The sequence below is a fragment of the Hibiscus syriacus genome, unplaced genomic scaffold, assembly GCF_006381635.1.
Source record: "Hibiscus syriacus cultivar Baekdansim isolate YM2019G1 unplaced genomic scaffold, ASM638163v2 tig00110419_pilon, whole genome shotgun sequence".
Taxonomy (NCBI): domain Eukaryota; kingdom Viridiplantae; phylum Streptophyta; class Magnoliopsida; order Malvales; family Malvaceae; genus Hibiscus; species Hibiscus syriacus.
Window position 1 is genome coordinate 1,400,661 of NW_024062731.1, and position 14,182 is coordinate 1,414,842.

Below are 14,182 nucleotides of genomic sequence, written 5' to 3' on the forward strand. Positions count from 1 at the left end.
ATATAAAGCACTTGAATAAGTTTTTAAGGTAATATTTTCCCCAAAAAAATATTATACTTGTCAAAAATAATAATATTTTTTAAATAACCAAATTATAAACAAAAATCCTCTACCCTTATATGTAACTCTCTTTGTGCCCCTCATCTTTTTACTCATCTCCTTTTTATTCTCATGACATCACTCATTAACTCCAAAAAAAAAAAATCTATTTTACTTCATCTTTTACAATTACTTTTATTGATGTTTTCAAAATTATTTTTAGTAAAACATCGACTGTCTTCTTTATCGTGTATGGTGGTCCTCGATCTGAGGTGATCATCGGCAACTCGTTGAGAAATTGCGTCAATCCCCGATAACTATTTTAGCCTCAAACACCAGTTTTTGTTACTTATCATTATCAAGTTCACTTTCTTGGAAGTTTTCCCAAAAATAGTTATGAATAATACCTTTATTGACCGACTTACTAACCGACTAATACAGTTCGGGTACTGTAGAGACGAGAGTGACCCTCTCAACTCAGTTTGCTCCATTCGTAAATGTCAGGATTCGAACCCCTAACTTTGCTTAAGAGACCTAATGCCTCATCCCACTAAACCAAGTGGTTGTTGATAATACTATTTTTTATTAAGCTAAGGTGATTGCAATATAGTATTTATTTTAAATACTCTTAGTCATTTGACAATAAACACATAATTACCCTGTTACGATCGTTGGTGTTTGAACCCGCGACTACTAAAAACAACAATGTTTTTTTTAACTGTTGAAATAAATTAATTCGTTAAGAAAATTATTATTTTTAAAAGTTGATGAGTGTTACCACGAAAAATTTAAAAAAATATATGTGTTAAAAGATTTATTGAAAAAACACAAAGAGAAACAAATAAGAAATAGATGATTTCTATTCAATAGTGAAATCACATTTAAAAATATTAACAAGATATTTTATTTAATAATTTCTAAGAAATTCACGTTATCAAAGAAATATGAATAATTTCTATCATATAATCCATGTCATTTTAGTCTAAATGGCATAAAAAAGGAAGTGACGTGAATTCTTTTAATACTTAAGAATCATAATTAATGCGATAAAATATTATAAAATATTTTATTTCATATTATCCAGTTCTTTTTAAGATTAAAAGGACTAAAATAAAAGACAAGAATAATAGCAGCAATTGCATCACGTGCAGTTCACTGAAGCAAATACAACAGGATACTTCAAAAGTAGGGGGGGGGGAATACACTTCGAAGGAAAACTAATAAATAAATCGCCTTTTTCTTCGTTTCTTCGGATATTCCACTGCCTTTCGATTTACATCAAAACATTTTGAACAATTTTTTATGTTCTTCCCCTTCAAAAACCCTAACCAAACTTTATTATCTGATCAAAATTCTATCTTTTGTTCCTCACTTTCAATTAAATCTTTCGATAATTCAATCAAAACTAACCATGAAAGAAACGAAATCAGTTAAATTGAACGCGCTGCAACTTCAGCTACACGAAACTGATCATTTCTATCCGTTCAAATTCGCCAAGTTATTAGATCCGGAAGCTTCTTGGGACAAAGTAAGTCTTTCGTCTTCCCCCTCCCATTAATTTTGTTGACTTTGTTTGAAAGTTGTATTATTGACTACAGGGAAATAGTAACGTTAATTGTAGTCTTTTTTTTTCTTCCAAAAAAAATGGTGCTCTTTATTGAGCTAATTCAGTTCTAGAAGTAGTTTGATTAATGGGGTTTTTAACTGTTAAATGGGGTTTAAATAGGATTATAATGAATGTAACTGAATTGGGTATTTTCCATAAAGGAAAATTGATGATGGGTTTTGGGTGATTTCCGGAGCAGGATCAATTAGGAGATGTATTGCATTGGATTCGACAAGTCGTAGCTCTTTTTTGTGGGTTATTATGGGGGGCAATCCCTGTGGTTGGAGGCATTTGGATCTTCATGTAAGTTCTCATATTCATGTTACATGTATTTGCAAATTGCAGTGTGTTTCAGATTCATATTGGATTCTTTAATCTTCTCCAAATCTGGTGACTCGCTAGCTTTTAGATGCTATATTGTGATCTGAGCTGTATGAATATGCCTTTATGCTAGTTCTAGATAGTAAGTGCTTTTGGAATTTACACTGATGTAACTGGATGGAACTGTGATTTAGACATAAGGTAATCAAGTTTGATAAAATCATAGATTGGTCGACTGTTAGTCACCGATAATTCTCTGCAACCCATTGTGCACAAAGAATGGATTTCGACATTTGCTTAGGCTAGGATTATGTCATTATGAATTTTGGCTAGTACTTGGGTAATTGTTGGGTTTCTGGAATCACATTTTATCTACAAACATAGGAGCTATTTTTCTACATGAACTTTACTAGAGTCTGTGTTTTAAAAGGCGCGAGGAGCTCCAAGGCGACTAGCCACCCGAGAGCCTCAATTTTTTAGGCTCTTTAAGGCGAGAGATTCACGTACGCGAGGCGCTTAATTTTACAAAACATTTGTAAATATTTTATAACCATACCTCAAACACAAAACAACTTAATAATTAACTTAATAAGCAAAAACACCAAGTAGCATATATCATATTGTATCTCAAAAAAGACAAATAAAAAACATTATCAATAATCAAAATGCCTAAAACTCGTCTTCATCATCATCGTCATCAACATCAATCCCAAGCACCTCCTCCTCCCCATCATCTTCGGAAAGTCCAATATCCTGTTCTATCTCTTCATCGTCTTCATCAATTAAATTTAGTCCAGTAGAGGGCCTTCTACGAGTGGAGGTTTGGGCAACACCCTTTCCTCTATCTCTTGATGAACTTGATGTAGATGTTCTTCTAGTGGAATAAGTAGCTTGAGATGCCCCGGAAGCTTTATCAACAACAGACCATGTTAAATCATCTCCATCAAAGACAAAGTCTTCCTCCTTACCATCTTCATCGTCCATATGGCCCATCAACCACTCGTTGCTTTCATCTATTTCCTTCAAAAAAATAGGATATGTGGTGTCATTTCTTTGATATCTCCGTCGCAAAGCACGATTAAACTTGACATACACCATGTCATTTAAACGACTTTGTGTCAATCTATTTCTCTTTTTTGAATGAAGTTGTTGAAAAACGCTCCAGTTCCTCTCGCAACCTGTAGCACTACAAGTTAGACTAAGAACTCGGATTGCAAATTTCTGTAACTCCGGTGCTGAGGCTCCATATGCAAACCACCAATCCGCTATTAACATATAAAATAAATCAAGATTTAATTTTGTGAGGTATGATATATATATATATATATATATATATATATAATATGCATATCTGCGTCTTTGTGTGTGTTTTTTTACCTGGAGCTCTCTATATACAAAATAATTTCATAAATTTATGAGTTAAATTGCAATCTAAAATTTTATGATTTAGTTGTGTTTTTTATTTATCTTATATGAATTGGTTTTATTTATTTAAATATAAATACAATTTTATCCATCTGCCAAGATTAAATGGATGATCTTATGAGGGTGGTTCACAGATGAGAAATCCAACGGCTGATATTAAGTCATCCACGCTGTCGACAAGACGTGGCAGCGGTTAGATCCAAATGGAGTGCACGTGTCACTCTCCAAAGCTTTCTCTCTTGTATTAAAAAATGAGAAAAAAAACTAAGAAAAGACGAGTAAGTTGCTATTTTCAGTTTCGGACAAAGAAAAAGAGAGCTCAATCGCAACAGCAAAGAAACATACAAGTTTTCTTGCATTTCTTATTTTTATTTTCTCTCAAATTTCTCATGCTGTGCAGTTAATAGTACGGCCGTTAGATCGATTCATCTGAAATGGGTTATTGTACGTGAATCGCTAAAAGCATCGCCTCGTCGCCTCTCGCCGCCACCGACGACTGAATCGCCGCCTCATGTACTCGCTGCCGCCTTGGTGGTCGGAGGCTTTCTTCTAAACACCTCGCCTAGCGCCTCAAAGCGCCTCAGGCGCGCTTTTTAAAACACAGACTAGAGTTGGACTTCATATGTTTTTATGCGTGTTCATGCCATTGGTTATTTGAATTAATTTTCTAGGCTCTTTAAGCGATTTTGAGTATACTCTCTATTGCCGGTGTTTTGGAATTGGCAAGTTAAATCCATAAGATTTCTAGTTGCATTTTTTTTAGCATGAAATGTCCAAGTCACCATCCCATTTCTTTGAAAGGAAGATTGCCTTTGGTGTTCTCTTCTTGGTGCCAATATCTTAAAACTAGGATTCATTTTTCTATTTTCCCTGGCTATCCGTGTTGAGGATTTATCGTGCCAACCTTCCCTAAGAATTCATTCAATAATCGAATAATTGCAGTATTTCTGTATTTCTCTACTCTTTCATTTCTAATAGTTGAGAAACATTTTGTTAATATTTGTTTTCTGCAGTTTTCTAGCCATATCCACCGCAATCATATATGGTTATTATGCTATGATACTAAAGATTGTCGAAGAAGATTTTGGTGGTCATGCATCTCTTCTTCAAGAAGGGTTATTTGCATCAATAACTCTCTTTTTGGTACTCAAAACAACTTTGGATGATTTCTTTCATGTTCAGAATATTTGAAAAAGAGAGTTTTTTTCATGTTTATTGCTAGGGTTGCATAGAAGTCGGATTTCAATCCGATCTGGATCGGTTTTTATCCGATCCGGTTTTTTCCCATAGAAAAAAAACCGGTTTATAAAATAACCGGTTCGGTTTCTAACCGGTTTGGAGGGCCGGATATCCTAACCGGTGTAACCGGTTTCGGTTTTAAAAAAAACCGATTTTTTTAAAAAACCGGTTATAAAAAAATCGATTTTAATATTATTAAAATTACATCGTCATCAATTGCAACAAAGTTTACGATAATTTGTTGAAAACATTTTGATATTTCGATATAACAAATTAAGTTAAATGAATTTTAAGATTTTTCAAATGATTTTCTAAGTATATTCGATATAATTATTCGAATATCAAAACATTACTCCAAATATTTCAAAAATCATTTTTAATCCTTACTTAAGTGTAAAATTAAGTTTTAATCTTAAAACAATTTCAAAATAATCTTTTAAAGTATTTCGAACCATTTCAAAGCCAAAAATTTCAGATTGCTCAGAGGGAACCGATTCCCCCCCAATGGGTACCGATTTCCCCTGAATGGTTTGGCTCCGAGATTTCCAGAATGCTCGGAGGGAACCGATTCCCCCATAGGGGGTATCGATTCCCCCCTATTCAACGGTCGAAATATTTGAATTTTACACTTAGGGAACCGATTCCCTATGAGAGGGGTACCGATTTCCACCACGCTCCAAGCATTTTTATTAAATGTTTTCACACTTAAACGGCTATATTATCTTCATTAATTATCCCTAACGTTCAGAAGTGATTCAAGGTGTATTTAAGCAATCTTAGAAGCCATTGATCAAAGACAAGAAATATCAAGCAACTAGAATCAAGAGAGAATCAAAGAGAAAGCATCAAACCTCAAGTTTGAGCATTTCAAGCCTATTTTCATTCAATATTCATTTTGCTTTCAAGAACACATATTGTGCTCAATTGTATTCATCTTTTGAGTATTCTTTTCTTTGTTCTAGAATTGTGCAAACAATCTACCTTGTGAGGATTTCCTTGTAAGTTTGCAAATTTGTATTGTTCTCTTTGGGAGAGAGTTTTCTCAAGAATTTGGGGTATAATTCTTGAGGGTTTGTAAGGTTACTCTTTGTCCTCAAAAGAAAGATAAATTAGTGAATTTGTGGAAAATCCTTAGTGTGGATAGCTAAGGTAGTGGACGTAGACTTTGATTGAGAAAGTCGAACCACTCTAAATCGCTGTGCAAATCTTTTCAATTTTTTGCAAAAGCTTCCACCGAAATTTTAATTGCCAATTCACTCCCCTCTTGGCCGATTACGTCGATCGATTAACTCAACATAATTGAAATACTTAAATACTTCCAAGTTTGATAAATTCAAATACTTAAAAACTTCTAAGTTCGATAAATTCAAATACTTAAAAACTTCAAGTTCGATAATTGAAACAAAGTTTACGATAATTGAAATAAAGTTTAAAAATAAACTACATTGCCATCTCTTCTTCATCATCTTCGCCTTCTTCGTTTGGAGGGGATATTCCAAGTTCGACTTCCTCAATGTGTAAGTTTGCTTCCAAATCAGCATCAATTGCATCTTCTAGGGTGGTGATATGTTGCTTACGAGCCGCTCCATCCAAATAATCCTTTAAACAAATGCATACTTCCACCGACTCGGGACTTAGTCTTGATCTCCGTTGTAATATAATCCTGCCACTAACAGAAAAAGCGGATTCCGAAGCTACCGTAGAAGCTTGGACGGTTAGTAAATCACGGGCCATGGCGGCTAGAATCGGAAATTGTGCTTCCTTTTCTTTCCACCAAGCCAAAATATCCAAACTTTCAAACTCTTCAAATGTCATTTTTGATAGAAAATCGCATGACATGTAATTTCCCAACTCGCTACTTGGGGTGGTAGTACGTGATCGTTTGGATTGAGAATTTACAAGAGTCTTAAAAAGATTCAAATTTATGTTACTTGGACGTCTACTAGATGATTCCGCATTCATTCTCATTTGATCGTGTATTACACTACTTGATCCGTATTTAGTTAAATAAATTGCAAACATGTCTCGAAAACATTTGTTAAAATAATTTATTTGGTTTTGGACAAAGTTGGGTTCATCATCGGTTATATTAAAAGCAAACGCAATTTGTTCAATTAGTGTTTCAACCCCGCCAACATTTAACGTTGGGTTTAAAGCGGCGGCACAAGTAAAAATGGGAGGAATCTCCTTAAAATATTTTAAAAGTTTTTCCTTCATTGTAAAGCCAATTTCTTGAAAAATTTCGGTTTCAAATTCAAAGTCATTTAGTCGGGTAGCCAACAAAAATATTTGATTAAGAACCAACGGGCTAGTAGGGTAATAAACACCGGATAAAAAAGTTGTTGCATTTTTAAAAACCCCAAGCAAATCGGTTATTTTGGCTATAGTTTCCCAACTCGAATCCGGATAAATGTTTGGGACATGACCCCTCTCGAAAAGTCGATCGTGAAATGTTTGCAATGTTTCCCTTTGCCTTAAGGCAATATGTATCATCATCCAAGTTGAGTTCCAACGAGTTGGACAATCCAAATTAGGACCCAAAGCTTTTTTATTAACGGACTTACAAAATCGTTTATAATCATTTAGTCTTTTGTTGTTGTTACAAAGAACCGATTTTATCATTGTTTTAAATTATAATCTAATCGGCTCAATAACCTCCAAACCGGCTTGCACGGATAAATTAATTATGTGTGCAACGCAACGGGTATGAAAAAACGCACCGTCTAAAATCGGTGAAAGTAATATTTTCAATCTTGGAACCGCGTTTGTATTATTCGATGCATTATCAAAGGATATAGAAAAAACTTTATTTTCTAATTTATAAAGACAAATTACCCTTTTTAAAAGTGTAAATAAATTAGCACCGGTATGCGGCTCACCGAATAATTCAAACGCAATTGTTCTTTTCATCATTTGTCAATTATCTTGATCTAACCAATGTGACGTAACGACTAAAAAAGAATTTCCGGTATTATGAGGGGAACTCCAAACGTCACATGTAAGCGACACACCATAACGGTGTTCTTGGAATCCTAAAATCATTTTTTCCCTCGCCGTATGTCACATTTTTATAGCATCTCTTATAAGGGTAGTACGACTTGAGTATAACGTGGTTGCATTAGTTGTTTAATTGTTGTCGTGAAATCTTCATCATCAAAGTGGTCGAACGGCAATGCTTTTGTAATCACGAACTTTGTAAACGCTTCTCGTAATTTTTCGTTGTCGTAAACAAAAACACCACCTTGCGGTGTAAGATTCGATTGACTAGGATCCGATCTTGAGCGAAGTGCCTTGCATGATTTTGTCAAATGGTTCTTCAACGTTGTGTTTCCTTCCGATGCAAGAAACTTTAGACAAAATTTACAGTGCGCCCTCCTCGAGCCATTTGACATCTCACATAAATCGTAGTGATCCCAAATATCTTTGTTTCGAGTGTGTTCGATCACTCTCACGACTTCAAGGTTTCCCCCGACGGAAGATTCAGCCGTGTTACTCATGATGAACAAAAAATTACAAAAATAAGATTTGAGAGATGTTTAGGTGTTGTGTAATAAGATTTGAGAAAGTTGTAATCAACCAAATACATCCCCAACCTATTTTTACATGTTTAGGGTGGTAAAATGGTAATTTTTTAAAGAAAAAAGCGGTCAAAAACGGTCACAAAACCCCCCCAACTGTTATATTAACGGCTAGTTTTTTAAACCCAGACCGGATTTTTTGTGGATAAAAACCGGTTTTTTAACCGGTTTTTTTCAAACCGGTTTTTTATCAGGTAAAAAAATCGGTCTAGGTTTTTTTCTCCAAACCGGTTAAAATAACCGGTTTAAAAAAATCCGATCCGGTTAAAAAAAACCGGTTTTTCCCAAATCCGGTTTCGGATATTTTTTTCGCAAAATCGGATATTCGGATTTTTTGTGCACCCCTCTTTATTGTTAACAAAACCCTCTTTTTTTATGTTCAGTTGGCGTGGGTTCTGGTATATAGCTTGGCCCACTTCTGATATGCTTTGTATCATCAACTGGCTACCCCGGTGTCTCTACAACACATTTCAAGGATTTGATTCTGCTAGATGAGGAACCATTCATTATTCCTAGAAAACAATCAGAAACTCACTTGAGAAATGCCAGTAGGTATTGCTTTTTACGTTTAGTTGCGCAAACATTTCGAAATTTGAAATCATGAAGATAGTTATTTTTTTGTGAGAAAAAAAATTGTTCATGCATGTTTGATTTCAGTGTTACACCATGAGTGTCCCTCAGAATGTTTTTGCTTAAAATAATCCATTTCCAGCCAACTTTCTGGTTTATATCATAACAAGGCTAAATATGTGTGGTTTTGACAACATATCATTCTTTTCTATTCGGTATGCTTCTCAAGTTCATATTGATTTAATTTTGAAGTTAGTATGAGTGTATTGATGGCGAATATCGACGAAAACAGTATGAGTGTTATACGATTGGATTGCGATAATTAAAATTGAAGAAGAGAAGAGAGAAAATTCTTGTATTATCCTTCAAAAGAGAGTGAAAATCATACATTAAAGACTCGTATGCTAAAATTATTGTGAATCAACTTTGTGTGAAGGAAATTCCTCCCTTGCAAAAAGAGAATCAATAGTGGATGCGTCAGACGGGAATCTATTTATTACTTGGAAGGCAATTATCCTAACTGTTGGACTACTACTTGATTGCGTGATTTAATACTAATTTTTATATATAGATGTTTCCTATTATAAGCTAAAAGTTTTTGCTTTTATTTTAATTTTAATTTTTTTTCAGATAATCATAAGCTAAAAGTTAAGATTAACATTCTCACTTCAGTTTTCCTTTCATAAATAAGATAAATGATAATGCAGCCGTTAATGAATAAACGAAAAGGGCAAATATTGAGACAACAAATTAGTAGTTGATTAGGAAAGCAAAATTAATGTTAAGAAAGACTCCTTTGCATTTGCCAACTTATTCAACATTATTAGTATTACCATCAAACGTGTAAACTTCAACCTATTTTTTACATTCTCGGTTGGAGCACAAAAATGGAAGACTCCATCACTTTCCCCTCATGCATGTCAAATGCTTTCAAACTTCATCTTCCCCAAGTTCATGTTCAATATGCAAAAGAATCCTATCCAAACCCAAGCTGATGATTTCCTCAGAGAAGCTTATTAGTGAAGGATTCAGCTTGAAATATATGGTATTCAGGAAATCTACCACCAGACTGTCGGATATTTGAAGGCTAAGGGGATGCTCAACTCAAGCTTTGTGTTTTGGTTGCTCATCATATACGTTGTATTCTGTGATAATATTGGTATGTTACACGTATTCTGTCGTCAAGTCTGTAACACCCCATACATGGTTGGAACAATCCGACCTAGATATCCGATCTCATATTAACAGCAATTTACAAATTTCCAGCTAAATAAAGCTTCGAAAACTGCTTTAATTGCATTATTATTAAGTCTAAGGGTCAATTTATAATATTCTATTAAAATTACCTTATCTAACTAAAAGAAATTTATTAATGGAATTAAGTCTATTATAGTATAGTATAAAATCTCAACTTAACTCGAGTTGAAAATCATTTTCAATTTCATTTGTAAATTTATGGACTAATTTATAAAATATCACTTATTTGAGTACCATAAACATAAACCCATATTTAAAGATTTTAGAAACCAGTTTCAAACATTCTTTTCTGGAAAACAAAACTCGAGGAATTGATCTTTTTTATGAAAAGGATCAATCCTTGGATTGATCCTTTTCATTCTAACGGTCAACAGATTGATATATATAAATCAAGCGACTTCGATGATAAATGAGTTGCTGTTTTTTGAGGTCTTAAGTTTGAGCACTAGGAATACGATAGGTATGAGAATTAATGTCAAATTGTTGAGAATTAATTTTGAATAAATATTACCTTATACTTCCCTCAAATTAATATAAAAAATAATAGTTAAGGGATCAATTTTTTTTCATTTCAATAACTGAAAGATCGATTTTTTTTGGAGAATTAAAATTCAATTTGAACATACACAATTGAGCTAGAAATTCAATCTCTAATTTTTTTTAAAGTGTTGTTTAAAAGTGTATTTTAAAATTTAATTATTTGAAATTGCTACTAAAAAGTGAGTTTGAAAAGATAAAATGGTTACCGTAGACATTATGTTGTAAATTTAAATTATAGAATTTATATTACACTTATTAACAATATTATAATATATCAAATTAAACTATAATAAAAATATAAAAAAATGTTTTAAGATAACTCATTAATAATATTTTTATAAATAAAAACTTTTATTAAGAAATAAATATAGTATCAATACTTTTTAACACGAGTATATAAAATTATTACAGGATAATATTTTAAATACTTGTTTTGACAAAAAAATATTTCAAAAAATATATTAGTGCTTGCAAATTAAAGTGAATTTATTAAACCATAAGTTATGATATCTCTCATTAATTCCATTTCATAACGAGACAGACTGTTTAATTATTTTAATTCAACCACAATCACTCATTTAAAATTTAAAATAACATTATTTAAATGATATATTTATCTTTTTAACCATTCAAAAATAAAATATATATATATATATATATATATTACAAATAAATTCAAAAAAAATGTATTATTATATATGAAATATATCAATCTAAACTATAATAAAAATATAAAAAATACAAATAAAAAATATAATTATAATAAAAATATAATAACTCACTATTAATATTTATTGGACTAAAGGGTTTCTAAAATCTAAGGGCTCATTTTTTTTCTGATTTTCGGATAATTCGAAATTGAAATTTATCCAATCTGATTATCTAATTTTTTTGAAAATTCAATCTGAATTATCCGAAAATAAAAATAAATTAGATTAGATAATATAACTTTTGAATCGGATAACCAGAATAATGGATCAGATATTTTTACAAGCCCCAAAGTTTACCCTTAAAACAATTGTTCATTTGCTTGATTTCCCTCTCTTTTTCCCCTACTTGACGACTCCATTTCGAGCCCTAAAGCTTGACTTGACAAAAGTCTATGGCGTCCTCTATTATTTTGACTGGTGTTTTCAACAAGTTGATCTTTATGGGAACAATCCACTGTCTCAAACCCATCATGAAGGAGACTGAATATTCCAAGGATGGATGGTCCATTCCATAACGTGTAAGCTTTGATGTAACCCATCTTCAACTTCAACTACGTCTATCACATTCATTTTCAAACCTTAAGGGACGTTTGGTTTAAGGTATCTTACATTATCGAATGATAGAATGTCATTTTTTTATTTGGTTGACAAATATTCTAAACTTTCGATAATAAATTATTTTTAATAGTGGCAAAAATTTCTTTAATTTTGTCCTTATATTTATATTTTTTTACAAAATTGATCTATGAATATTTATTTATTTTTGTAATTTACCCGAAATAATATACATTTAAAACTTGCAATTCAACAATCACGAAAGATGACAAAATAATTAATCCAAAAATAAAAACAATCGAACCTGAACTCAATCCGTATCTGGTAAATATCCGACCTGAATTTTATATGTCAATGATGTGATTCGATCTGAACGAGATCCGACTGAAGTCCACCTTAACCTAAATTAACCTGGTCTTTATCTGCTTCGGGCCTAAACTATTTTGACCTAAATTGACATCGATCCGAACTAAAAATAACCTGATCTAAATCCGATCAATATCTGATGTCAAATCAACTTGAAAATGATCCTAACTGATTTGACATATATCCGACCTGATCCGAGTTAAATCATTAAATTGACTTAACTTGACATATACCTGATTTTACCCGACCTATTAAGATCCGACTAAAACATGTCTATCTGATTACATGATTTTACAGCCTTAGTTGGAACGATCCGACCTAGATATCTGATCTCATATCAACATCAATTTACAAATTTCCAGCTAAATAAAGCTTCGAAAACTGCTTTAATTGCGTTATTATTAAGTCTAAGGGTCAATTTATCAATTTATAATATTCTATTAAAATTACCTTATCTAACTAAAAGAACTTTATTAATGGAATTAAGTCTATTATGGTATAATATAAAATCTCAACTTAACTAGAGTTGAAAATCATTTTCAATTTTATTTGTAAATTTAGGTACTAATTTATAAAATATCACTTATTTGAGTTCTATTAACATAAACCCATATTTTAATATTTTAGAAACCAGTTTCAAACATTTTTTTCTGGAAAACAAAACTCGAGGAATTGATCTTTTTTATGAACGAATCAATCCTTGGATTGATCCTTTTCATTCTAATGGTCAACAGATTGATATATATAAATCAAGCGACTTCGATGATAAGTTATTCTTTGAAGTCTCAAGTTTGAGCATTAAGAATACCAAAAGTATGAGCATTAATGTCAAATTGTTGAGAATTAATTTTGAACAAATATTACATTGTACTTATCTCTAATTAATATAAAAAATAATAGTTAAAGGATCAATTATTTTTCATTTCAATAACTGAAAGATCGATTTTTTTTGGAGAATTAAAATTCAATTTGAACATACACAATTGAGCTAGAAATTCAATCTCTAATTGTTTTTATGGTTAGAGTTAGTTTGCCAAGGCTTTTGAAAGCTGGTCTATAAAAATACTTTGGAATTTTTTTAAAGTGTTGTTTAAAAGTGTATTTTAAAATTTAACTATTTGAAATTGTTATTAAAAAGTGAGTTTAAAAAGATAAAATGGTTACTGTAGACATTATGTTGTAAATTTAAAATATAGAATTTATATTACACTTATTAACAATATTATAATATATCAAATATATCAAATTAAACTATAATAAAAATATAAAAAAATGTTTTAAGATAACTCATTAACAATATTTTTATAAATAAAATATTTTATTAAGAAATAAATATATTATCAATACTTTTTAACGCGAGTATATAAAATTATTACAAGATAATATTTTAAATACTTGTTTTGACAAAAAAAATATTACAAAAAATATATTAGTGCTTGCAAATTAAAGTGAATTTATTAAACCATAAGTTATGATATCTCTCATTAATTCCATTTCATAACGAGACGGAATGTTTAATTATTTTAATTCAACCACAATCACTCATTTAAAATTTAAAATAACATTATTTAAATGATATATTTATCTTTTTAACCATTCAAAAATAATATATATATATATATATATATATACAAATAAATTCAAAAAAAAGTATTATTATATATGAAATATATCAATCTAAACTATAATAAAAATATAAAAAATAAAAATAAAAAATATAATTATAATAAAAATATAATAACTCACTATTAATATTTATTGGACTAAAGGGTATCTAAAATCTAAGGGCTCATTTTTTTTTTCTGATTTTCGGATAATTCGAAATTGAAATTTATCCAATCTGATTATCTGATTTTTTTGGATATTCGATCTGAATTATCCGAAAATAAAAATAGATTAAATTAGATAATATAACTTTCGAATCAGGTAACCAGAATAATAGATCAGATATTTTTACACGCCCCAAAGTTTACCCT

At 31.1% G+C, this 14,182-nt stretch overlaps 1 protein-coding gene across 1 annotated transcript; it reads left to right on the forward strand.

Annotated features, from left to right (window-relative positions):
* The first annotated feature begins 1,228 nt into the window (after positions 1 to 1,228).
* LOC120124584 (respirasome Complex Assembly Factor 1-like) lies at positions 1,229 to 8,924 on the forward strand. Its single transcript, XM_039143220.1, has 4 exons — positions 1,229 to 1,567; positions 1,845 to 1,948; positions 4,405 to 4,534; positions 8,592 to 8,924. The coding sequence occupies exons 1-4, from the start codon at positions 1,451 to 1,453 to the stop codon at positions 8,628 to 8,630; spliced, it is 390 nt and encodes a 129-aa protein (XP_038999151.1). The 5' UTR covers positions 1,229 to 1,450; the 3' UTR covers positions 8,631 to 8,924.
* The last annotated feature ends 5,258 nt before the right edge of the window (positions 8,925 to 14,182 follow it).